This window comes from Mytilus edulis, chromosome 2, assembly GCF_963676685.1.
Source record: "Mytilus edulis chromosome 2, xbMytEdul2.2, whole genome shotgun sequence".
Lineage (NCBI taxonomy): Eukaryota > Metazoa > Mollusca > Bivalvia > Mytilida > Mytilidae > Mytilus > Mytilus edulis.
The window spans coordinates 36,048,649-36,075,809 of NC_092345.1; the positions used below are offsets into that span (position 1 = coordinate 36,048,649).

General features: G+C 30.1%; 2 protein-coding genes across 53 annotated transcripts in view; one reads left to right on the top strand and one right to left on the bottom strand.

Moving 5' to 3' along the window:
• LOC139512074 (tetratricopeptide repeat protein 21B-like) overlaps positions 1–5,903 on the bottom strand; it is a 58,109-nt gene extending 52,206 nt beyond the window's left edge. For 2 of the 3 annotated variants that reach the window (XM_071299395.1, XM_071299394.1), the window contains exons 1-2: positions 5,764–5,903; positions 235–364 (exon numbers count right to left, since the gene is read on the bottom strand). In XM_071299395.1, coding sequence (XP_071155496.1) covers positions 235–364; positions 5,764–5,880 — 247 coding nt within the window. In that variant the 5' untranslated portion in view covers positions 5,881–5,903. The remainder of the gene's footprint in view (positions 1–234; positions 365–5,763) is intronic. The other variant, XM_071299393.1, reaches the window with a different exon arrangement.
• Positions 5,904–6,131: 228 nt separating this feature from the next.
• LOC139512077 (trichoplein keratin filament-binding protein-like) overlaps positions 6,132–27,161 on the top strand; it is an 88,404-nt gene continuing 67,374 nt past the window's right edge. For 10 of the 50 annotated variants that reach the window (XM_071299407.1, XM_071299417.1, XM_071299444.1 and 7 more), the window contains exons 1-2: positions 6,145–6,291; positions 24,008–24,083. In XM_071299407.1, coding sequence (XP_071155508.1) covers positions 6,286–6,291; positions 24,008–24,083 — 82 coding nt within the window. In that variant the 5' untranslated portion in view covers positions 6,145–6,285. Of the gene's footprint in view, positions 6,292–24,007; positions 24,084–27,161 lie in introns of all 50 variants that reach the window. The other 40 variants (XM_071299423.1, XM_071299430.1, XM_071299437.1 and 37 more) reach the window with 9 other exon arrangements.

A 27,161-nucleotide genomic window follows, 5' to 3' on the forward strand; every position in this document is an offset into this window, starting at 1 on the left:
GAAATATGATGCAATATAAAAATAATAAGCAGTCCCTCTTGTGCATATTGAAATTTATGACAGAATAAAATGAAATATTTTTAAATGTAGAACATTTGATATGAAAAAATTATTATAACATGACATTTCCAATTTCTTCTCTTGTATCAGCTGCAGAGTCATTGGAAAGGCAATAATCTACTCTATTTGTATATCTAACAATAACAAGTTTCTGCTTCGACTCTTAACACTTACCTTGTAATATTATGGCATATGCCTTTAAATATTTGAGTATTACATCATTGCTGTATTTTTGTAGTCCCTCCGAGGCAGCATTTTCCATATGACAATAGTATCTTTCGCGACAATAGTAATTTATTTTACCCTGAAAAACAGAACAATATTAAATCCAAAAAAACTAAAAGAAAGTGTAACAAATAAAAGCATAATAGTATAGTTATCCTTGTGTATTACAGCAGATGAACACCATATGATTAATATTTACTGTTGTTGAATAATTTTTCAACCAGATGCTCCACAGGGCGCAGCTTTATACAACTGCAGAGGTTGAACCCTGAACGGTTGGGGCAAGTATGGACACAACATTCAAGCTGGATTCAGCTCTAAATTTGGATTGTGATTAAATAGTTGACACAGCATAGGTTTCTGACACAGAATGAATATGGTCTAATGAACTTAAAAAAATTGTTTTGCCTTTGAGCAATTCACTTTGCTGTTGAATATTAATCCTTTCAAAAAAATGTTTGAAGAAATTTTCTTTTTATTTATGAAATCTGAAAAGAGAAAAATTTACCCCCCCCCCCCCCAATTTTTTTTTCACATCCCCCTTTCCCTTATTCCAAAACTGATCTCAATTCAAATTTCTAATGGAGTTTGCAACAATAACTACTCATTTAAATACATCATAAAATATTAAAATGTCAAAAAAGTGCCTGTTATCACTGAACAATGCTGAATGGTAAAGATTGTTTTAATTTATCAGTTGGTAGTAAAAGTGAATATACATTGTATATGGTATAAAACAATGATTTAAGTTGATTCAACTACTATTCTGGACAAAGAAAGATAACTCCAATTGAAAATTTCTTGCTATTGCGCAATACTGTGCAATTGAAAATACTTTCTATTGCAAAATACTGTGCAATTGAAGATTTCTTGCTATTGCGCAATACTGTGCAATTGAAAATACTTTCTATTGGGCAATACTGTGCAATTGAAGATTTCTTGCTATTGCGCAATACTGTGCAATTGAAAATTTCTTGCTATTGCACAATACTTAATATAATAATTTTGGATCCTGATTTGGACCAACTTGAAAACTGGGCCCATAATCAAAAATCTATGTACATGTTTAGATTTAGCATATCAAAGACGCCCAAGAATTCAATTTTTGTTAAAATCAAACTTAGTTTAATTTTGGACCCTTTGGACTGTAATGTAGACCAATTTGAAAACGGGACCAAAAATTAAGAATCTACATGAAAAGTTAGATTTGGCATATTTAAGAACCCCAATTATTCAATTTTTGATGAAATCAAACAAAGTTTAATTTTGGACCCCCATTTGGACCAACTTGAAAACTGGGCCAATAGTAAAAAATCTAAGTACATTTTTAGATTCAGCATATCAAAGAACCCCAACGATTCAATTTTTGTTAAAATCAAACTAAGTTAAATTTTGGACCCTTTGGACTTTAAAGTAGACCAATTTGAAAACAAGACCAAAAATTAAGAATCTACATACACAGAAAGATTCGGCATATCAAAGAACCCCAATTATTCAATTTTTGATGCAATCAAACAAAGTTTAATCTTGGACCCTTTTGGAGCCTTAAAGTTATGGTGCGAAAACCAAGAAAAATGCTTATTTGGGCCCCTGATTCCTAAACTGCTGGGACCTCTACTCCCAAAATCAATCCCAACCTTTCTTTAGTGGTCATAAACCTTGTGTTAAAATTTCATAGATTTCTATTTACTTACAATGTATACTAAAGTTATTGTGCGAAAACCAAGAATAATGCTGATTTGGGCCCTTTTTTGGCCCCTAATTCCTAAACTGTTGGAACCAAAACTCCTAAAATCAATCCCAACCTTCCTTTTGTGGTCATAAACCTTGTGTTTAAATTTCATAGATTTCTATTTACTTAAACTAAAGTTATAGTGTGAAAACCAAATGTCTTCGGACGACGACACCAACGGCAACGTGATACCAATATAGTTATACAACCAAAAAATTGTTGTATAAAAACAAACTTCTGAACATGTCAAGTCTGTTAAATCATGTACAATGTAACGCATATATTTATGTTTTTAAACAAATTGACTGTGGCTAAAATGACCCATGTCTAAACTAGTTGTGTGGCCAATTTATAACGTATCAAAAGCAATCTAATTGTCCTTTTGATATGTTTTCTATGGACAGACCATAGTGTGCACGGTGTCAAAATAATATATTTGTGTCTTTGGTTTTCCTGGACTTACAAGACTGAGGAGAATCGATTCTGAACATAAATTTTATAAACTATACAAATTGATATAATGAAAACAGATTAGTATCACAAGGTCCACAAGACTGTAATTAGAGCTTAGATCATGCTGCTGTGCTATTGCAACCATTTGGGTCAGACATACATGTATGATCCTACAGTCTCATAATCCAACATTCCTGTAGTCTGACAGTCTTATAATCCGACATTTTATAGTCGAACAGTCCTATAATCCGACAGTCCATTAGTCAGACAAGAGGTCACTTATTTCTGAAAAATATGTCCATATAGATATGTAACGTTTGTAAATTGGTATATTTTTTCACACAGAAAATTATTAAATCAGTTGTACAGGGCCACACTAATCCCATATGAATTGGAAACGAACGCATTAGGCTAAATTCAATCGGCAATCCAAATAATAATTCTGCTAATACCCTTGGATGGTGGAAAGGAGTCAAATGAGTGTTGAGGACTGGGGATAAAACAGTTAAAGGCCAGTTACAAGGTTTAAAACATGAGGGCATTTTTTAACATCAATATGAACGAAAATCTGTTCAAGCAAACTTGGACCACAGATGAATTTGTGATGTTGATAAACATATGTTGTTGATGATCTTACAGTTGGAGCTTGTGGTATGGTATGTATATACTGTTAGAATCCTATATCAGAGCACCCATCAAGAGCTGCTAGAGTACAGTTGAATACGAGTACTATCCCTAGCAGGATTTAATAATTGAGATGTGTCACTAATGTAAAAAATTTTAAACACTACAGTATTCTTATAAGCTTAAGTGAAAACAAGATGAATACCAATTACACAGCAGGGCTTCGTGTCTGACCATCGGACTGTCAAATACACCTTATCGCTAATGCCGGCTGACCTGGCCGCTTGAACTTTTCATCATGTTCATGCATACAACAATCACTTTTCCATTGTGGCGTCAGATATTTTGTTTTATGACGTCAAATTTTTATGGGAACCTGTGCGATATCCAGTAATGGCGGACAAATAGTGATAAGCCATCATGACATAAGGTGTATTAGGGACTGTTGGATAATCAGGCTACTGCCAGTACTGCCTAATGAACTCTCAGTTTTGGGATCTCCTGTAGTTGGTGATCGCAATACTGGTATACCAGTATTGTGCACAATACTGGTATAAAAATTTTGTACCAGTATTGTGATTTTTTTTTTAAAAAACAACAATACTGGTACATTATTGATATACCAGTATTGTAGATGTATTGTAGACTATATTTTAAGGTGTATGATGTACCAAGATAATTTTAAGTGTATTTTTCATTTAGAAATATTTCCTTTTTGAGTTATATATATTACATGTATTATGTAAAGAAATTAGTTAAAATCAGGATGAATTATATTTTATTCATATTAATCTTATAGCAATGATTGACATATAAATAATAAATGACATAAACGACATTGAATACATATGATAAAGTTAGAGCACTATCATGACTATAACAGTTGTTCATTATAAAAGCACTAAATACTGATAATGTATTGTCTATCTCACTTCTACTTGTCAACTAATTACACTGGATACTGTTCAGAAATATGGGCTAATATGTTGGTGAATATGTTATCTTTACTTGAGCCCCAACGATCTCTCCACATTCTTTCATCAAGATAGTTTGGAAGAAGGTCTGATGATACACCTTTCATTACTTTGAACTTATATTTGGCCTTAGCCCAGTACGATTCAATGGCTTGTGTGTGCACCCCTGTTTCAGGGTCAACAAAATTCACTGAATGGTTGACTGTTGCATGTTCTAGTTTCAGATCTCTTTGTATATTGCAGTAAGCCTTCCACTGGTCTGAGTATATAATGGTACCAGGTTTCACTGCCTTTTCAATAATGGGTAATAACGTAGCTGCGTCTCTCTTCTCTACTAATTCCATGTAAGTAATGGCAGGTTTGAATGATGTGTCAGCCAGGCCAAATACCCATAATTCTTTCTTAGGTCGTCTACCTCTGTTGTATTTGGACTTGTGGTTGAATACACTCTCATCAATTTGGACCACCACTCCAGGTCCACCAAGTTCAATAGGTGTGTTGAGAAGCTTTGTGGAGCAGACATCACGTAGGTACTGATACATTTGTACATATGTGCCATAACTAGACCTCTTAAGCCAATCACAGACTCTTCTTACAAAGAAAATATTAAGAAAAATGAAGTGACAAGAAACAAAAAATTGGCATTCTGTATGGCAAAGGGTGAGGCACATGATCCAGAATCATGGGCTTCACAATTTCTAAAAGATATATCATCTGGTACAGTTAAAAGTACAACCAAGGCCAAAGATGCTGCCACAATCCTATGGCGTCAACACTCCAACTCCTATGACAGTAAGAGGGCTGTACAATTACCATCAGAGGAAGCTGGACATGTTGTGAAGAGAAAGAGAAAGTCCACAGAGACTGAATATGAATACAGAAAGAGGAGGGTGGCAGAAATTCCATCTGCTGAAGAAATTGATGACACTAATGCTGACGATACAGCAGCAATCACAGCAATGTCTATACAAAATTCCCTTAAGTATACCATGAGTTTAGGCAAGAAAGAACTTAAAGAAAAGTTAGAAGAAAATAAAGACTTTGTGGAAATACTTGGACAGTATGGTAACATGAAAACAAAAACAACAGAAGACTTGAAGCTTTCTTTGATGACAATTGCAGTGTATCACCATTTAAACATGTGAATTTAACAATTGTTATACATCATGCTTTTGTTTTATTATTAGTGCTAAAAGAACATTATCATATATAATATATATCAGTATTTAATATCATTATGTTTATAATTAAATTAGTGCTTAATTACCTATATATGTCTAATTATTCAAATACCTTATAATAGTCATGTCATATGTTAATTGCATTATGTGACACATTTAATAAAAGATTAATTACCTATGTATTGTTTATTTACAAAAAAAACAAAAAAAACACAATACTGGTACAATACTGGAATACAATACTGGTACACAATTTTTATACCAGTATTGTGCACAATACTGGTATACCAGTATTGCGATCACCAACTACAGGAGATCCCAGTTTTGTGATATCAGATTATAGCTACGCTTCTGGCAATAGGCAATCCTTCCGAAAATTATAACAACAATAGTCTCTTTAAAAAGGGGGGAGATGAAATAACTGGATTGTTATTGTTATTTCCAGGATACACCTTGCACTTAAACTAACAACATATATATTATTGGGCTCATATTTGAACGCTTCTAGACATACAATTATCACTGGATCTATGTCCGTCATGTTTGCAGCTTCTAATGTAATGAGTTTTGGTGTGAATATTTGGAAGTTTTCTTCGAATAGTTGTGCCAATTGGAATTTTTGAGTGCGCATGCATGCCGCAGAGTTTTTCTTCCGGGGTCACCAAAATTGAGAGAACCGTAATAGAATAATTTAATCGATTTCCATTGAAAGATTTACCTTTAATTTTTCATTTGTCAATTCAAAAGCATGCTTAGTCTTATTCTATTATATATTAAAGATATATATGACAATAAAATTTTATAATTAAAAAACATAAATCTTTTATTAGTTCTTTTAAAACATCATGAACTTATGGGTTCGCATCCGGTGACCTTTCATTTTCGCACCATGACAATTACTTCAACAAACGCATGCGGCGAACTTTAAATATATATTTGGGTAGATTTAAACTCCTACCTGAGTTAAATGTGAGGTATTAAGGTAGGAAAATGTCCGTCGAATTAGATCCAAACCGTGGACCCCTTACTCTTCATCATGACAGTAAGTTTATGATTTACATCCATTTAAAAAAAAATAAAAAAAATGGGAAAAGGTTGTACTTCACTACTTGTTAACTGTGTGCAGTTACAGTGCTGTCATGTATATATTTTGCAGTCAATTTCACTCAAAAAGTTTTTTTTTTTTTAAACATGTATTGATTCATATTATTATTTTTTATATATATGAAAATCATTCTTACTGAATATTATTTTTTTTATGAATATTTTAGGTTAGCCAAAATATTATTTTATTTATTTTTATTTAAGTTGTCAGCAATGAAATTTGATATTCAATTTTTCAGTGTTGTGAAAGGAAACTTCTCAAGCAACACTTCATGCCAGCTTGGAAATAGTATTTTTGCTACAATGTAAATTAACTGACACAGTTGTTAATTATAAATGGTTGATCATGAGTTATGCCGAAAAAAAGTATCAAAGTTATATTTTTTCTTTTACTTTAATCTGTCACATCTATGAGACAGAACTGTAATATGATTGCTGTGATCATTTTTTAAGATTTACCTTATAATAATTATAATTAGTCATGTGTTATTCATTCTTGAAGATTTAAAAAAAAAATTCAACAAATTGCTTTCCACAAATGATATACATATATATACATGTATAATATATCAAATACACTGTCTTAAATTGCTTCAAGTTTTGAAAAAAAGGTTTGCAAATGTTTTTACTGATCTGGATAAAAATTTAGAAATTTAATAAAATGTTGAGATTATTTTAAAAGTGCATGTATTATTATTCAAATGTTACCAACCACTAAACATTCTTAAAATTAGAATGATAAATTTTTGAAGATTAGACAATAACTTAACTATAGTTTAAACTTTAATTCCAGTTTGACCCATTTATTATTATAGATTATTTCAGAATGTAAAAGAAATCACCCTTAATAATAATATGATTAAATTCTAAACATTTCTAAAAGAATTATATTATATCAGAGACATACATGTATAATACATTATATGCAGTCTAGTGTATTAAAGGCACTACTTTTTTTTTAATGTATTAGGATTATTCTGTTAACTGTTACATAATTGGAACAAAAATACTTATTTGTTTAAAGAAATAAGCAATGCTTGATAAGTGAAAAAGCTGTACATGTTCATAGAATTAACTGTAAAGCTAATCTTATGTTTACCAGAAGGGATGATTGGTCATTATATACAATCCTGTCAAATACATGTAGCTATGTTTTTCAAATCATGATTAGGGGGGGGGTGAGGGGAGGAGTGGTCCCGATCCCGAAATCCTGGGCTTAAAAACATGAAATCCTGAGGTCCCGAATTAAAAAAAAATTAAATCCTGACATCCCGAAATTCGAAAAACGATTTCCCTGATCCCGAAAGGGTCAATCCCAAAATCCCGAGCTTAAAAACACCCGATCCCAGAGTCCTGATAAAGGTCCTATCCCCCTCCTGATATAAGCCAAATTTTTTTCTATCTATGTTTTCTGCTTATTGTGTTAGAAATTCAAGTCTACCTGCACAAGGATCCAGAATTGTTTATGTTACACTGTTGTTCATTAGTGTTTCAAAATATTCTAAGTGACTTATTTTACTATAAAGCTGAAATTGTGAACACAATATATATATATACACTCTTTGTCTTGAACCTGTAATGGTACTTGAAGAAAAATGGAGAAAATGGCTTGTATATACATGATATAGTGAATTTTGTATTCTAGAAGTTTTTTATTGTTTGCGTCAGTGGCACTTTTAAAACAGGTCGATGTATATCTGTATAACATTATCTAAATTTAAATCACATGTTAAACCATTAAATTGGAAACAAATTACGATCTAAACTATGTTCAAATTTTCATATCTTAACTAAGACCTTTTATAAATGACACATAGATAATCGGTCAACTTGGTAGATTTAACTCTGATACTATTGCCAGTAATATAATACACTTGGCATAATTTCTTAGGTGGTATATCTCCCTGGGTAGCTATGTTGCAGGGATACCTGAGCATGTTGCATGTTTACTTGATATGATTTTTTTAAAGTTGCATCCAATATTACACTTCCTTTTAAATATTTGATTGATACTGATGTATTAAATTCCTTGCCTTTTCTAACTTGGAATCATATTTTTAAATCTAGTTTTTAGGAACAAATATTGAGAATTTGAATCTTATAAGTGAAATAGTTAATTCTTGCCAGGCATGGAACAAGGTACTGTAAAAATTATTTTTTGTGTTTATTTTTGCCTTTTAAATTATCTATAAATCAATTGAACTTTTCACTATGTTGTTTGAAACTTCCTACAACAAAAGCATAGATAAATATCATTAATAATTTTACTGTTTAGTTAAGCTTTGTTTGACATAGCTCAAAATCAATATACATGTAGTAGCTTTCATATTTTTTCTGTTTTGATAGATCTGCACATTAAATGTTCATGCATAATTCGATAGAAATAAAAATTGACAAAACTTGGTGCATACAAATGTATATAAAGTTTTAGTTTTTTTTTAGAAGTATTGATACTAAAAGTCTAAACACCAGATATGAGCATCTTGGACATTGTTTTTAGTGTAAAATATGTTTTATTTTCCAATCACAGGTATAACAAGGTACTTGTTCAACTAAGGTTATGAACAATAATGATTAATACAAGTAGGGTAAAAAATAAAACCTAAACTACCTCAAAAACGCCATCCTACTACGAATTAATCTTAATGAAATTTAATCTGATTTGAACAAGCAACAAAATAACTGTCAGTTTGAAAGTTTCACTATTATGATATCAATTATGATGTTTTGTTTATGCGCAAAATCAATTAGTGAATACATTTTTACAAGCTCTTATGTACAATTTCTTTTTGTAAGGCATTAGAATAGAAATAACAGTACTGTAGTTGAAGAGTCTGTGCAATCAATTGGAATTTGACAGTCACAAAAATCTGTTTTTCTGTCTAAGCTACTTGTCACTAGTAAAACTGCATTTGAGGCTATTGTATCGCCATTTGCAACTCACCAACTACAGTACAGTTACATGTATGGAACTTATTAGAGTTCTGTTATGGAAAGGCTGTATTGTTTTCTTTGTTGACATGATCATGATGATACTAAAAAATATTTTTCCTTCTGGATTTTTAGTATTTCTTTATATAGCCACTCAATATTTTGTGTCTGTTATCCTAGTTATCTTTACATAGATAGTGTCTGATCTAAACACTTGCTGTGTTAACTCATTTTGAAGAGGACTTTTTCAACAGTTTTACGATAAGAATAGATTAATTATGGTTTTTTTTAAGTCTCTGTTGTATCACCACATGCTTACTGTTTGAACACCACTAGCAAAAAGATAACATAGGTTGAATCAGGACTTTATATTAGCAAATGATTAGAGACTGCAAGATTAAAATATCTTTGGGTAACAGGATAAAGTACAAAAAAGATTGTGAAATATAATTTTTTGTCTTTGAAGTAAAGTCATGTTTTAAACATAAATTCTGATTAATTATAGTACAAAAATGTAGGTTATACCAAGGCCAAAACACATATATAGATTAGCAGTGCATGTGGATTAATTATCTGTATCTCATATGACAAAATGGCTTTCATATTTTTTTCCTTTAAAGTCCATAGAATTTACTTTGTGCAAGATTAAGGCTACTAAATTTTAAACTTACTGATCAATTTTTAAGGTATTGGTTCCAATTTTACAGAGCCTTTTTCTGCAGTTTTTTGTAAAGCTTAAAATGTATTTTATTTTTATTTTTAGATATTTAAGCTATCCTCTTCTCAGATTAAATATTTAAACAAAGAAAGAGTTCTAATGGACGACTTTCTCCTTATATATCACCTTTATGTCCACAACAAAATAAAAACACTTGTAGCTAGACACTCAAAGTAATAAAGATTTAAATTTCCAATAAATTTTCAAAGTTTTGTGTATTGCCCAGAAAGATCTAAGAACTTCACAAAATTATAGGTGTTTAAAATTGCTTACAGTATAATTTCGCCAGACATAAATTTTACATTATTTAAAGAGGTAAATCATTAAAATATGTGGTCTATGTACTGGTATAGGTGAATAATTGCTACATGTTTATTTTATTTGTCCTATTAAATGAAGTCCTGTGATATTTTCTCTCAATAAAAATTTTATGTCTAATAGAAGTAATATTGAAGAAACGGCCGTACATTGACCTATAATGGTTTACTTTTTTTTAAATTGTTATTTGGATGGAGAGTTGTCTCATTGGCACTCACACAACATCTTCTTATATCTATAATCAGCAATGGAAAAAGCTCTAGTTTATATTGTGTAAAAAGTCAATTGCAAATAAATGATATCTCTATATATCATCTAATAAGGATTGAGATGATACAAACTAATATTTAAAAACTACAATAGACAATGATTGATAGATAAAGGTATTGATTGAATAGCAAAAATGATTAGCAAGACTAGATCTCTTTTCAGTCAACATCACCAAAATTGTCAATCAACTCTGAATGGGAGTTATGGGCCTTATATTTGAATTTTTTAACCATTTTTTTTTGTGTGGTAGTCAAAAACTATTTCATATGACATTAGCAAAAGAGAAACTTTGACCAACAAAAATGGTCAGCAATACCAGATCTACAAATTAGTTACAGAAGCTATTTCTTGTCAGTCCACTGTGTACTCTGTAGTAGTTATTAATTTAATACCTTAAATATATTTTTTTACCCATATTTGCAGTTTTGGCAAAAACTATATAAGTGAGAAATTGTAAAAGAAAAGAAAATATTTTATATTTATTCATCTTCAAATTGATGGAAAAAAAACTTCAAAAACTTTCTTGATTTTGCTATGATAGTTCCTGATGTACAGGATAAATTGATACCATGTATATCCCCCCAAAAAAAATAAGTGTTCATTTCATTTTCCTGTTAAATTTTATTTGAATTTTTCATCTGTATTTTATGTGATTTTTACCTATAAAAACCTTGTTTGAATTGATAATAAAATTTTCTTATCCAATTTACACTTTACTTTTTATCCAGGATCTGCTTAAGAAAAATCCCTCTGAATTGTACTTGATATATTTGTTTAACAACATAATCTTAAAATATAGCTGAAATAAAATTGTTTCTGATCAAGGTTTTCGAATGTATACATATTTTCTGTCAAATGAAATTGTTGTGTAAATAGTAAAAAAGTGTTACATACTTGGTATGAAGAGTGATATCTTTTCTACTACTTTTGTAAATTGAATTTGATACAATTTATTATTTAAACAGAGCTTTTGTAATGTTTGTCAAGAATTGTATTTTGTTGGAAAGAAGGATTAGGAAAAAAAATGCTTTTGACACCTTGTTTCACATTAATTTTCTCTAGAGCTTTTTTCACCATGGGAGATTTTTAAAAGCAAAGTTTTTACCAAAATTACAGCCTTCACGATGAACTATAAAAATTACAGGCCCGAGATTCAATTTTTGAAAATTTTTAGTTAGATTCTGTTGGCCTGTTGATATGATTTTTACAGGCCCAGAGCAATTTTACTAGCCTGGCTGTCTGGGCTGCCACTCAGCGTGAAGACTGAAATTACATTTACACTTTAAGATGGTTTGGCTAATTCTAATAAACATGATAAATGAAATTATGAGTATTAATTTATTTTATTGGCAATTTTAAAGTTCGAAGCAAATGGAAACCACCAGTTATAAAGTAACACAGCTTTTTAAGACTTCACTAACTTATAAATATCCTGTTTGAATGATATTTGAAAAATTATAATGGTGACATCGGTGACTTTGACGACTTTGATGAATATATTGACAGAATGATAATATCTGCTGTTAAAATTCATCATCATGTCTTCTAGAATATTTGAAATATCAAAAAGCTTTGTATAATTTTCAGCTTTTTAGTTCAAAACTCAATGGATTATATTCATGATACCCAGATTTGTATGGGGATTTGGTTTGAGTCCCTTCATTACATCCCCTCCACCTGAGATTAATGATTGCCAATTTCACGACTATTATTTCTTCCTGTAGGTAAAATAAAGAGGTGGTAGAAATCAATCTAAAAGTTAAGGATTTACTGATCATCTCCGATAAAACATAATTTAAATTGACGGCTGATGTGTTTTGTTGATAATGGTACATTTTAACTTGTTATAAATCTTTAAAGGATATTGGAACATGTTAAAGGGGTGGTTTATTATTTTTATATTATATATATATTTGTCATATTTGACAAGTAATCTGCAGAAATATTTCTCCATGATAATGGTACAAACTGGATATTGATGACATTTTGATAGTCACAGTATAAATATTACTCGGATGTGATTTTCAATGATGAATGACATTCAATTGAATCGATACACATGTATGTAATTTATTAGAAATTTATCTGAGGGATGTTTGCAAAAGATGCATCAATAATTTTGTTCCAACAGACTTCTTCCACTTAAAGAATCAAAACAAAATGATGAATAAAAAAAAACCAGGGAGCTTGACATTGTGGATGTCTGTCCTGTGTTGAAGACTATGTTGCCCTCTAGATGTTCTTTTGGGTTGCTGTCCAATTGATGTGTATACGATACTTCATTAAATCATACAAAAACAATGAAAAAAGCTATTTATATTTCTTTAACTGCAAAATTATCAGATAGTGCTATAATTCACAGAAAATCTTCACGCTCTTTTATCTGCCTTGTTTTAAAAACCTGACAAATTGTTTCATTTTCCTTTTAAAATGTTTGTGTTGATTATATTTTAACAGTTAATACATGTTAAAATGATTAAAAAGTTTTATGATCCTATAACATTTAATAATTAATTGTATAAATATGGGATAGGATCAATACCAATTATGTGAGGATGTTCTCGTAATGACATTCATTTCACATAATACATTTTACAAATTAAAGCTATAAATATTTGATGTTATGAAATTACCAATCAACCATTATAAACATGAAACTGTCAAAACTACTTTGTACAATGCTTTAACTAAAGTCTTCTTTTTTGTCTTAAAATTATTGATGCCTAGAATAAAGGTCTTAGGGGTCCGAGGGCGATGTCATATTGATTCTCATTTCATGAAGGTCCTCAAAATATTTTTTTTTATTGGCACTTAGTTTTTTACCTTATGAGGCAAATTTTTCTGAGAATTCAAGTCTTACTTCCTGTTTCCTAAATATTATGATGTTTATACCGTAACTCTGTGATTATTTTGGACACTCTTTAATATGAAAAATTTGCAGAGTATTATTTTTTAATTGTTCCTTGGTAAGATTTTTGTGCTCTGCCTACAATCGTGACAATAGTGGACTGCATCACATTTTCTTGAGTCCTTTGGTTGTTCCACTAATGGTCTGTCCAATTGTACATCAGATTTAAATTTTGGTTTAAGGTAATTAATTTAACATGAAGCTGTGGTCACAACTGGAAACTTTGAACGTTCATTATGATTTGAAGTTTTCTGAATAAATGCCAAATGAGTTTTTTTTTACCTATAATTTTTGGTTTACTTAACAAGTTAACATGGAAATGTGATTGTGTGAGCAGCATTTGTTGACCTATGAACCTATATTCTCCATTTTTTGCAACTTCAATTAGACTTGGGTTCGTAGTGAATGAACTGAGCATAGGAGAAGCACTTGGTGCTAACAACAGAATAAATAGACTTTTAGCTTATCAAACAATTGTGAAATGTTTAATTTTGAGATGATATAAGTTAAAGACTTAAAACCATGTATAATTTTAGAAAAAATATTGACATTCCTAGTTGAGATACTTTATAGAATTAGTTCCTATTGTTAACTAAAGGAATTAAGGTTTCAGCTTGATTGACAAACCTTGGAAGAACGATTTACGGAGGCATTTAAAGTCTTTGTTTGTTGTGAAATTCAATATTAGCAACCACTCTTATTTTCGATAACTATAGCTATTTAAATTTCCGATAATTGGAGTAAATGTTTCCCTTAAGATTTAATCATGCAATATCATACATGTTTTAATTATATGTTTATAAGGTTGTTAAAAAATAATTTAACTTATAAGTCCTAAAAATTACTTTTTAAAAAGTATCAGTTTATTATTTGGAATGAAATTTAAAATTGCAAATATACAGAGATAAAAAGTCATTAAATTGTAGCTATTCCAATTAACCCATTTATGGATTAATTCAAATAAGGCCATAAAAAAGAATAGGTTTGTTTGCCCAAACGCTACCTACCCAGAAAAATGCTGCCCACTCAAATTCTTTTATTGTCCTGATTTAAGATTTTTTTTTTTAATCAAATAGGCATGAAGACTAATAAACACCCGATACTTCAATTTCTCTTTTTGAAAAAAAAAAAAAGAAAATGCCTACATACCTACCAACTGTCTCAACCTTTGGGTAGGGTTTTGGCAAACCAAAATATTTTTAATTGTGGCCTAACTATTGATTACTTCAGACTTTCTGAATGAGCCTGAGTATCTTTATAAATATTACTGTTAAAAGGCTCAAAAGATTACTGTGGTTATACATGTAGTAAGCATATATCACAAATGATATTTTGTCATTGAAATGACCAGACTAATTCTGTCCTATTCATTTGTCAATCATAATTGAAAAAAAATTTAAAAGATTAGAGTGTTTTACTTTTTTTCAACCTAACTCTTTTCAAAAAAAGAAAAAATACCCCCAAAAAACTGAAAACATCACATATGTATGACAATTTCTTTCGCTATATCTTAATGTTCTTTAGTTCTGTCAGAATAATTAATTTGTCAATTTTAAAGCAGAAATTTTATTTCATAATTTTTCGAAGAAAAAAAATAACAAGTGTGAAGGTCCTTATACCTGAATTAAAATTAAAATTCCACATCGTATATGGTTTATTTTACCATTGATATTAACCAATAACTGTTTAACATGGCAATCTGCCACTCACCTAATAATAAAAATCAAAATGTATCGATATAATTAACCTATTACACAAATTTCTCTTAATGTAATAAACCTTGATATATGGTGGTGAACAGCGCTTTTATATAACTTACTTCTTAACAATTTCGGTTTAATTACATTGGTCTTTTAGGACCAGTGGAAAAAAATCAATGTTACTTTATTATCGATATACCTGGATTCTTATCACTTAAGTTGACTAATTAAAGTGTTTTGTTGGAGAAATGAAGTGGAACTCTCGTTTCTTCCGTAACAATAATTATACATTTACTAGACGATCAATTTCCGTTGGTTCTTCACACATATTTGTGAACTAAATGACTTAATGAGAATAAAATCTTGTAAATGAAATGTTGCCTAGAAGTATCTAAATGAAAATAAAGAGAAATGTCACCCAATGTTGATAGTCATTGGCATTAGATCAGTGTTCTCCCCAGGGCCTTAAAGCACCGTGGTACCCTGGTTACATATTTTCTACCATGGTGCTATCTTGGGTGATTTTATAATTAAGAAATAATTCATGGGGGCTTGAATATATCGTGATTTTACCACAGGTTGGCCCTTTATGACAAATATTTTACCCCTGAGCGATAGCGAGGGGTAAAATATCGGCATAAAGGGACAACCCGTGGTAAAATCTAGATAAATTCAAGCCCCCATGAATTATTTCGATTCTGATAGGACACATACGGCAATTCTTTTGGATCGAAGCGCTCTAGGTGTAGGCAAATATTTTCCGTTCCCATAAATAAACGCACTAATAAACTAGCGTAAAAGAACGGAGCAAACTGCATTAGTGACATGCTTAAACTATTTAAAATAATGTATTTAGACAGTTTTGGATGAATTTGAATGATAATTTATTTATATGTCTTATATGATGTACAATAAAGGGCTTTTGCCACATTTTAGCATCATTTGTGTATGTTTCCTTGTGATGATTTTCGGATTCACAAGCGTGTATTTTCCCTTAAAATGCTTACATTCTAACGTCATTGTTCTATGACGTCGGGTATCTCATTCATAAAAAAGCATATGACGTGGGAGTACAATCAGAACAGCACTGGCAATATATTCATATTTTACCACGGGTGTGTACTCAAAGCGTTTGAAGGACGTCATGTTAGAATAGAATGTATAGGGGACATGGTGCTATATGTTTTGGAAAACCAGTGCTATGTTGATTTCTATTGTGCTATTTGAAAATTCTGGGGAGAACACTGGTTAGATGATTCTTTATATAATGGTTATTTCAGTCTTTAAATCTTACGGAATACCAGAATATAATGGCTTCATGTAGAGAATTTGGTTTTTGGTCTTGTTGGAAGATCTTTGATAGTATCTGTTAAATTAATTCACAACTTTTTTTGAATTGGCATGATTTCATTAGATCTTGTCAAATTGCATAGAGGGTGGTCTATAGTTGAAAATGGTATGTTGATCTCTTCTGAATAAAATGCTTTGGCAATACCATACTCAGGATAGATGAAATTATTCTTTAACAATATCGAAAGTATATATAAAGATGTACTTGTCTCTTATGAGGTATCTTATAAATAGAGAAAATGTTACAAGCCTGTCTGTACATTACACTTTTAGCGCCCACTGATTTTCTCAAGCATTTCTTTGTACTTGTAGTACTTTAATTTGTTATGATGATATAAAATACTTTTTTATCAGAGTTACCTCCCATTTGTTAATCTTCATTAGGTACTGTTCCACTAATTATTAGATAAGAAATTAACAACACCTTTGAGGATTCATGGTATTAGTCTGTCCTCTATTGTTGTCATGACGATTATGTATACTTAAGAAAGATAAGATCTGTTCTAAGTAAACGACTTATTAATTATTAACAATTAACACAGGTTGGACTCCAAAGGCCATATCATAAAAAATTTATTCAATGAATTTACGTGATACCTCGTGCCTGATGGCGAGTGTAGAATTAATTGTTCAGATATTCTCTCAAGTATTTCTAATGTATTATTCAGTATTATTTTGTGTCAGAATGCCATCTTATGTTAAATATTATCGTTAAAACAATATCCTTGTTGACTTCATTAGGCAGATCGCTTTGGTAACCATGTTTGTTTAAACTCATTCATTCATTCAGTTGTCTTTCTGTTTCTTTAAGTTTATTTGGAATATTCCAGAGTAGATGTTATTTTGATGGGATTTATGATTTAAACTACAAAAGCCAGGTACAAAATATATTTTAGGGATTACGTTTATTAATTTGAAAGTCTAAGTTTGATATTTCTACTCATTCAGCATAAGTAACGTTATTTTACAAAGTGTAACATTTTGTTATTCTAATATGAAAAGTAGAAAGTTTGTCTGCCTGATTTAAGTGAAATTTGAATTTTGAAAAGTAAAATACTTAAGTAGTTGTCTATCTGGGTGAAAAGTTATATTTATTTCGATTCCTTTTCATAGTTTATCATTACTTTTAAATTACTGTCAAAATAACAAAGCATGAGAAGACATGCTTGTTATAATCTTTTGTGCACAAATGATAACTTTGAACTTGTGTTATGTAATCTTGAAATATTGTTAATTTTTTTTTAACTTTTAAAGTTTCAAACATTTGATATTTAAATGTAAAATCTGAAAACTACTTGGGATTTAATAACATTGAGATACTCATATTTAAAATGTAATTGTAAAAATTGCCAAAAAAATTACATTGTATTTATTTTCAAGTTTTCAAGGAGATATATTTAAGAACCACATAAAAAGACCTTGTTACGAATGTTTCAATATTTTTTTAATTTCTTAAAGGTTCTGAGTTCAATTTATTAAGTTTAAATCTAAAACACACCCTCTTGGGATAGCATATACAAAAAGTCTAGAGAGATTTTTGTTCTTTGGACTAGATTGTTCTGTGAGTTTTTTAAAAGTTGAAATTTTAGTACCCCATTCATTCTAAAGGTCCTGGAATAAAGTTATTATACATCCACTCCAATCAAAGCAAATACAAGTTTATTAATATCAGTACAAGTTATGATAGATTGAAGTTTTAATATTTGTCATGAAAATAGTCCATTTAGGAATTCTAACCATTTATGATAAAATTGAGAATGGAAATGGGGAATTGTGCCAAAGAGACAACAACCCGACCATAGAAAAAAACACAACAGCAGAAGGTCACCAACAGGTCTTCAATGTAGCGAGAAATTCACGCACCCGGAGGCGTCCTTCAATTGGCTCCTAAACAAATATATACTAGTTCAGTGATAATGAACGCCATACTAATTTCCAAATTGTACACAAGAAACTAAAATTAAATTAATACAAGACTAACAAAGGCCAGAGGCTCCTGACTTGGGACAGACGCAAATATCGGGCGGGATTAAACATGTTTGTGAGATCTCAACCCTCCCCCTATACCTCTAGCCAATGTAGAAAAGTAAATGTAAGCTTAGTTCTGTTATTATTCACAAAGTGGCCATTTCCATTCTCAATTTTATGTTGAATATATAAAGCTTGGCATTTTACTGGGTTCCAATTTTTAAAAGAACTAGAAGATGACCTCGAAATTGTGGTACAATTGGGCAAGTGGAAAAAAGATTGTTTCATTGACAAATTTAGGAAGCACAAAACACTACATTTATACATCATATCACGAATATTTCAGACTTTGAACTAGAAGATGACCTCGAAATTGTGGTACAATTGGGCAAGTGGAAAAAAGATTGTGTCATTGACAAATTAAGGAAGCACAAAACACTACATTAATATTTCAGACTTTGTATGGTTTCAGAGGAGATGCAGCCCAATGAAATCCGTATCTTCCTTAAGTGTCTCCCCAAAACCTTGTGTCAGTATATACCTTTTTGCCAAGCTGATATCAAATAACATTTTTTTATTGATGGAAATTGTTATGAGAAAGAGAAAGAAAATGAAATCTAAAAAAAACTCAACGTCATGATTGTTAATAACACATAATTATCTGTATCCCAGTAAACTGTAATATTTATAATCTTTTTAAACCTCTTCGATGATTTGAATTGTTTGCTGTTCCTCTTATGAAGTATACCTCACTGTCTGTGTGTAAATTGTAAAATAAATAGAACTTAAAAAGACTCTTCAGCAGAGGACAAGTTTATTATGAGAACTGTATTTTTGGTTTGGATTATTAGATTAATACAGATTTATAGTTATATTTAGGACTTACTATTTGACAATCTACCGCCCACAACTTTTTTTTTATTGTATGTAATATGTATCTATAGGTGATATGATAATTCGTTTTTGCCACAAAAAGTGCCATCTTTCTTATTGGAAAATATAATGAACACTCCTGAATTAGCCCAAAGTTACTAATTCTTCATTTATGTAAATATGATATATAATTGTTATTGTCCAATTTATAGGCTGTATAGTTTTAGCAATTTGTTTTGAAATTTTTGAAACAGGAAATTAAAATTCCAAATTTAGATCCATTTAAAAATTCTTTTCAATTTCTAATCACCCAAAGAAGTTATAAGGTTTCATGTGTTTATTCAAAATATTTTGTTTCATAACTTGGGTACAATCTAAATATTAAATCTTATGTTCTACTTGAAACAGTTTGAGTTATCTCCCATTCAATAATAAAATGAAAGATAAAAAGACCTTAAAAACATACCAAGAAAGTCTTAGTTCTTTGTTTATCATATGTTTATTGTGTAATTGATTTAAAATTCGATCCAGTGCAAAAAATTGGCATAAGAAAAGAAATGTTGCACAAAAATAAATTCAAAATATTATATGATACTGTATAGACAATTAATGATCTGTTATGACCTTCTAAATATAATTGAATTAAGTGTGAACTATTTTAGAATTGGCAGACGTTTTGTTTTCATTTAAGTGCAGGTTATATATATTTTATCTGTAAGCAATTTATATCAACTTCAAGCCTTTCAGATCAAATTGCATTGTAATGACAAGCTGATTAAAAGATTTAATTATTTTGGAATTTCTAATTTATCGGCCTTGTATAATATCTTTCATTGATTTGGATAAATATTTTAGTATATTTTGCCACAGGTTTTGAAATAGAAAAGATTTTAATTGTCAGTTAATTTTTTTAGTTCAAAACTTTATAAAAGCGAATAAAATACAGGATAAGATGTATTTATATTGTTTACTTTTAGCAAAGTCAATGTCAAAAATATTACTGACATAAACTAATAAGATATGGATAGGCATCATTCACAGAAGGCTTACGTGTAATTTGATTTTACATACATATTCAAGACAAAGCAAAATATGAAGAATAAAATTTAAGAAAAAAAACCCTGTTTTTTATTCTTCCTTTTGTCTTCATAGTTTCAGAAACTTATCTATATAAATTATCCATACATCTAGAAAGGGGGGGGGGGGTGGTAGGAGGGGTCCTGATCCCAAAATCCTGGACTTAAAAACACGGAATCCCCAGGTCCCGAATGTAAATAAATTTCAATCCCGACACCCCGAAATTCAAATAAAAAATTCCCGGTTCCCAAAAGGCAAACAGGGTCAATCTTGAAATCCCGACCATGAAAACACCCGATCCTGGAGTCCTGATAAAGGTCCTATCCTCCCTCAACTATGGTCATGATGATATAATGCCATTTAAAATAAAAGATTAAAAAAAGTGATACTCAAAGTAAAATTAGCCTTTTAATCTGTATTATAAGGAAATTTAAAATTTATAGAAGATATGTTTCAGTGCAAATGATATAATATTCTTTTTATCAATAATTTAACTGTCAATGATTACAGATACATGAACTGATAACTCTTTATGGTAACTAACATTTTTCTGTCACCCTAGCAGTCTTTTTATGTTTTGTTTGACAAGTAATTACGGGGGACACCAACCATTTCATAAACCGTGATTGATTTGGTCTCAAGGATATACAGTGTCTGTGTTTGATTAGATCAACGATCATCAATAAACGATTTAAATATCTATAACTATGACCTGAAGTTCTAAAACCGTGGTCAAATATGTACTCTATACTAGTATATCGTTATTGACATGTAACAACCATCTAATATTGACTGTTTATGAACTGAACAGTAAAAGTAGTTGGTTATAATAATTTATCATATGTTTAGTAGTAAATACAGTAGTTTTGCATATGTGATAAATAGCCTGCTGTTTAATCCATATCGCGCAACTTTGATGCGCACCCTTTATCGCATACCCTTTATCACACCCCTACCCTTTATCACACCCCTACTTTTTTTTTTTTTTTTTTTTTTTTTACATAAAGTTAGTTTTGGTTTTTTTTTTGCTTAAGAAAAATTTTCCTCAAAATAGGTAAATTTTTTGAATGACGTCATTGTTTGGTATGTGACGTCACGAACGTCGAGTTTTCATATTGTATGTGACGTCACGAACGTCAAGTTTTCATATTTTTTGGCACAAACTATGAAAAATACAAAACACACAAATTAATACAATAATAAACAAAATATTTTTAAAACAACAGCACGCAAAGTATTGAGCAGTTCTTTTAAGGTCTTTGAAACAAGACAAAAGTAGAACTGAAGGTAACCCAGTGCTATGGATCAGAAAACAATTCATATAATATAATACTCTTCTGTTGAAATATATGATAAAGTGTATAATACATGGCAAAATCAGTATCACATGCCGTATCACCCTCGACCAATATCATCCCTCGGGCCTAAAGGCCCTTGGGCTGATATTGATGTCTCGGGATGATACGACATATGATACGGATTTTGCCATGTATTATTCTCTATGTTCAGTCACTTGAGGTCAGGTGACATGACTGTTTTGGAAGGAAAAACTTAATTTCTTGGGTGATAGCTATAGGACTTTTTTTTTTTAACATATAAATGTTTTATTCCTAAATATTTCCTGTAAACAATTACCTATATAAAGCTAGAGTACTTTAAAACAATATAAATGTATTAAAGTCTATGGTAATATTATACATGTTATATAAAATCTGAAAAGCAAGTGTCTATCCTCTTCGTTTAAAACCCCTACAGTTTTACTTTAAGATGTTCTGTAAACTTGACCCTTCCTTAAGTCTCCTGGACAGTTGTTTCAATGGACATCATTCTCCCTCTTATTAGTTATGGACATTCCAAAGAACTGCCTGCTAATATTTTCTTCCTAGTCCATTGCGACCCCATGACTCTATTGCCTAGCATTATATCTGGCATTATATAACTTAAAAAATAATGTAGTTTATATAGATATTCAAAAGATTGAAATATTGTAAAGATCAGATGTTGATTTCACAAAAAAAACTTACGACTAAGACTAATCGTATTAAAAGTATACTGATTTGTTCATGACTTAAAAGCAATCTTAGTCGTAAAATTTTTTTTGTGAAACTGACCCAAGATAGACAGCTATTACATAAAAACAAGGTCAATTTGTCACGCTGCTTATAAATCTTTAACTGATTTAATTATTTGTTATATTAAACTGAATTTCCCATAAGCATTGGTTTTATAGTTGCATAATCTAGTACATTAAATATTCAATGATTTTCAATTTGCACCAAGCAATTAATTGACTATAAAATCACAGGTTTTCTTTGATTATATTATGTTTGAGTTATGTTCTATTATACGGATGTTATTCTGATCAATAGTTCTTACATGCATTATATAAGATGTTTATCATTGAATGAGAAAACAAGAGGTACTTTGTGATGACATAACATTGATGTTATGAAATTTTTGTAAAATTTAATTTATTTTACTATGTAGATACCATCTTGACTGTCATAATTTTATACTTGACAGCCTATGTTATGCGCTTTGCTTATTGTTGAAGGCTATATGGTGACCTATAGTTGTTAATTTTGTGTCATTTGGTCTCTTGTGAAGAGTTATCTCATTGGCAATCATACCACATCTTCTTTATATAAAATTGATTCAAAAGAATTTTTTTTTTTTTTTATATATATATACATGTATTTCAATCATAATTGTGCCATGAAAGTTCAGTTACTCTTTTTATCCCCCCGCTCTTCAGCTCACAGGCATTAAGGTTTACCCTAGAAACTTAGTAGAGTCATAGAGTCTTTAATTATTAAATAAATAAAGCATATATGAAGAAAAAAAGCCAGCTTTATCTTTGAAAACACAATGACTATGAATGCCAATGATAATATTGTTCCAGTGTTTAGATTTGTAAATTTTTATGCAGATAACGTAATGATTTTAATATTGACCCAAATGTCAACTGCATGGTGTGTAATCAGAATTTTAATGCCATTGTTAATAATATTAATTATGTTTTAAATTTGAGTTGTTTTAGATTTTATCACAAATGTACTATATTTTCAAAAAGTACCAAGTAGTTGTTTCCATTGAAATATAGAAAAATATTAACGTTTATTATTTTTTAATAACAGAAAGTTTTCATTCATTTAATTGATTGATATTTTATCATCAATCTTTATTTTGACAAATTAATCCATTATTTTGATACCATAACTAATTAACTCCCACAAAGCCCCTTATTTAAACCTCCAACACAAAAGAGTTCCTCCCCATTGATGGTTTAATTGTAAATCTTTTTGAGTACTCTTAGGACTTGCATAAACTTGTTAATATAGGTATATATCTCACCTATTATACCTATATCCCACTGTATAGAAGTATTGACTGGAGACCGTTACTATACATTTAAAATTCTAATCTTACATATAGTATTTATTTTTGGATTTATTTAAACTTTCCGTTTTCACATTTCCTGTTGTTTTTGGGATATTAGAACACTTGTTGATTTTTTTATTGGATTTTCTCTGCACTTCAGAATTTTGACAACTATATTGTACACCAACTTAAGGACCTACAGGAACTACGCACACGTAACTTTGAAGGAATTTTAGGTAAATCTGTGGAAATATTTTATCTATAGGTGCCAATATATATACCAGATATGTTTCATTAGGTTAATATATTACTATTTACCTAATATATATATAATAGTTTTGAAAAAGAAATGAATGGACTCATAATTTTTAAATTCTGTTAAATAGTTTCAACCAATGCCCTTGAATTTATTAATATATTTTGTGTATTTACTTTTGAACTTCATTCAAAACTAAAACCTGTCTGATAATTTGTCTTATGTTTAAGGATATTTTCCTATAGAACATTAACTTTCATGACTTTAGAAAACACATACAAAGTACTTATTGGTACCCAAATAAAGTTATTTTCACAGAACTTTCTATTTTATATTGTCGTTTATTTTGGCATGGTTAGAGCAGAGCATATAACATTTATTGTAGACACATTATATATAATTATTGAATGGCTGATGGCTTTCTGGAAAAGAGGGCTTATGCTTATTTTAATATTGTAATTTTTGTGTAGAACTCAGTCAGTAGGATTTTTCATCTTTAATTTAGTTGTTTCAGTCTTAGAGACTGTTCTGTTCAGGGAAAGGAACCCAACACATGTTCTTTTAGTTTAGTCCCTCTGCTGTTGTTTTTTAATTGGTCGGGTTGTTGTCTCTTTGACACATTCCCCATTTCCATTCTCAATTTTATCTTTAGATTTTACCAATTCAAATCAAACTTATAATGCATTTTAATTCAAATTCAAAACAAATATTTACCTCAATCCCCATTCACCACAAATATGTACCTCAATCCCCATTCAACACAAATATGTACCTCAATCCCCATTTAACATTGTTTTGACAGTTTTGAATGCTGCTTTTTCCTGTTTGAATGTTTTTACACTAGTCATTTTTGGGACCCTTTATAGTTTGCTGTTCGGTGTGAGCCAAGGCTCCTTGTTAAAGACATTACTTTGACCTTAGATAATGGTTTACTTTAATTGTGACTTGGATGGAGAGTTGTCTCATTGGTACTCATACCACATCTTCCTATATCTATATAGGCAGGTAATTCACCTTTATTAATGTTTCTGGAATTCAACTTAAGTGTCCAAAGAATCAGGGTACTTAGAATCTAACATAAAATAAGAATTGGTATTGGGGATTATGTTAGGGGCAAGGATGAACATTTTTGGACTATTCCTTATTATGACCTAACTATCAATTTAGGCTGGAAATCACCTAGACTTTCAACATGATATAATATTGCAAATTACCTTGAGAACCCTTATAAATGGTCTATGGTCTAGATAGTTGTACAATATCCACCTAATATAGATCACTCAAGGTTGTTGAATCTCACTCTACTTATTTCCATAAAAAGCAAGGTATACGATATACCTGCTGTTGTGTGTTAGTTTTTCTGTTCACTCAGTGGGGTATCAATAATTTTATAAAACACATAAGAGAAAATGTTTGGTATACATAAAAGGACATCAAGCCAACAATAGATAAAAAAAAGAAGAAGACATTTTCTGGTCAACATGCTTATTTCAAAAAAACTTACAAAACAAGTTCCTTTTTTTGCATGGTTCTTATCGAAGGAGATAAAACAAAAATTCAACATATCAATTTGTACACTGTGTAAGTAAAATAAAATGAAATCCAACAACTCTCTTTTCCTTGAGATAGAGAATTAACATTTGTTATGAACCTTAGGGCAATATATTTGGCTTTCTACTCTTTCCCCTAAGAAATGTACATGTATATACCCTGCATATTAGAGAAGTCACACATGTATCTTTTATTATTTGTACATGTAATACTGGCTATCAGAAAAACAATTACTAGCAAAACACTGATAATCATAGTTTACCGATAGTATAATATTTTAAATTTAAATTAACATTTAGCATAATATTGTATTTTAATATATTTCTTTTTCTAGACATATAATATATAGTTACATATCAACCTTACCACACGACCATTGGGCCTTTAGTCATATAACAAAGCCATTTATTAGCTCACCTTTAATTAGTAATGTGGGATATAGTAGCTTATCTGTCTTATCCGTGTTTATTATCTTTCTACAATTGGATGTGTATTGTTTTTTGTTTACACCTCATGTTATTTATATTCTTTGGTAACAATTGTTTTGTGAAGTAGACAAAACAAATTTAAATTGTAGAATTTGTCAAGAATGTACATAATTGGAAGTTAAATTTCCGATGTAATTGGATAACTCTTTCTCATGTAAATGAATACGGCACTGAGATAAGTTGGAAAGTATCAACGAGTGAAATATATAGGACTGTATATTTAAACATGGAGAACTATTTGGTTAATGGGTAACCTTTTTACCCATCAGTGCATTTACTTTGTCACTTTGCTTATTCAAAGTCTAATCGAACTTTAAAGCTTTTTAAATATCAATCACTGCGTGTTATTTATAGTTTTTTCACAGACACTGTATTATATACATATTGCTTTACAGAGAAATATTTGAGCAGCTACCTTAATGGCTTAATATTTCATGTGTTTTTTTTTTTTTTATTGTGTTCCATTTATTGTTTTTTATTTATGAATACTATGTTACTTTTTTAAAACTGCGACTGCACTGTTTAAGAGAGTATTATTGAACATGACACTCACCTAAATAAAGTATACATAATTTCTATTTTACTATAATGAAAATATATCAAGCTAATTGACAAGCACCTGCAAATATTTTAAAAACAAACAAAAATGAAATCTAACCAACACCATGGAAATATAAGCATTCTAAAATACAATTAATCATAGGTTGTTTTGTGTAATATCTTGATAAAAATGAGAAAACTTAATCCTTATGAAATTGGACTATTGTTTAACAATACCTACAGATCAATATAGCCAATCAAATAGACAGGAGATAAGATTCACGGACTGTTGACTAAATCCATTTCAACTCTCCTACCCTGTTATTGGTAAAATGAATGAAAAATAAATTGGAAATCTATAAGTTATCCAGAGTTTATCAAATCCTTGTGAAATCTCCAATAGCCTCAACTGAACTTCTAAATTGATCTCATGAATTTAGATTAAGATCTACGAATCTGAGCATTAGAATTTAAGAGAT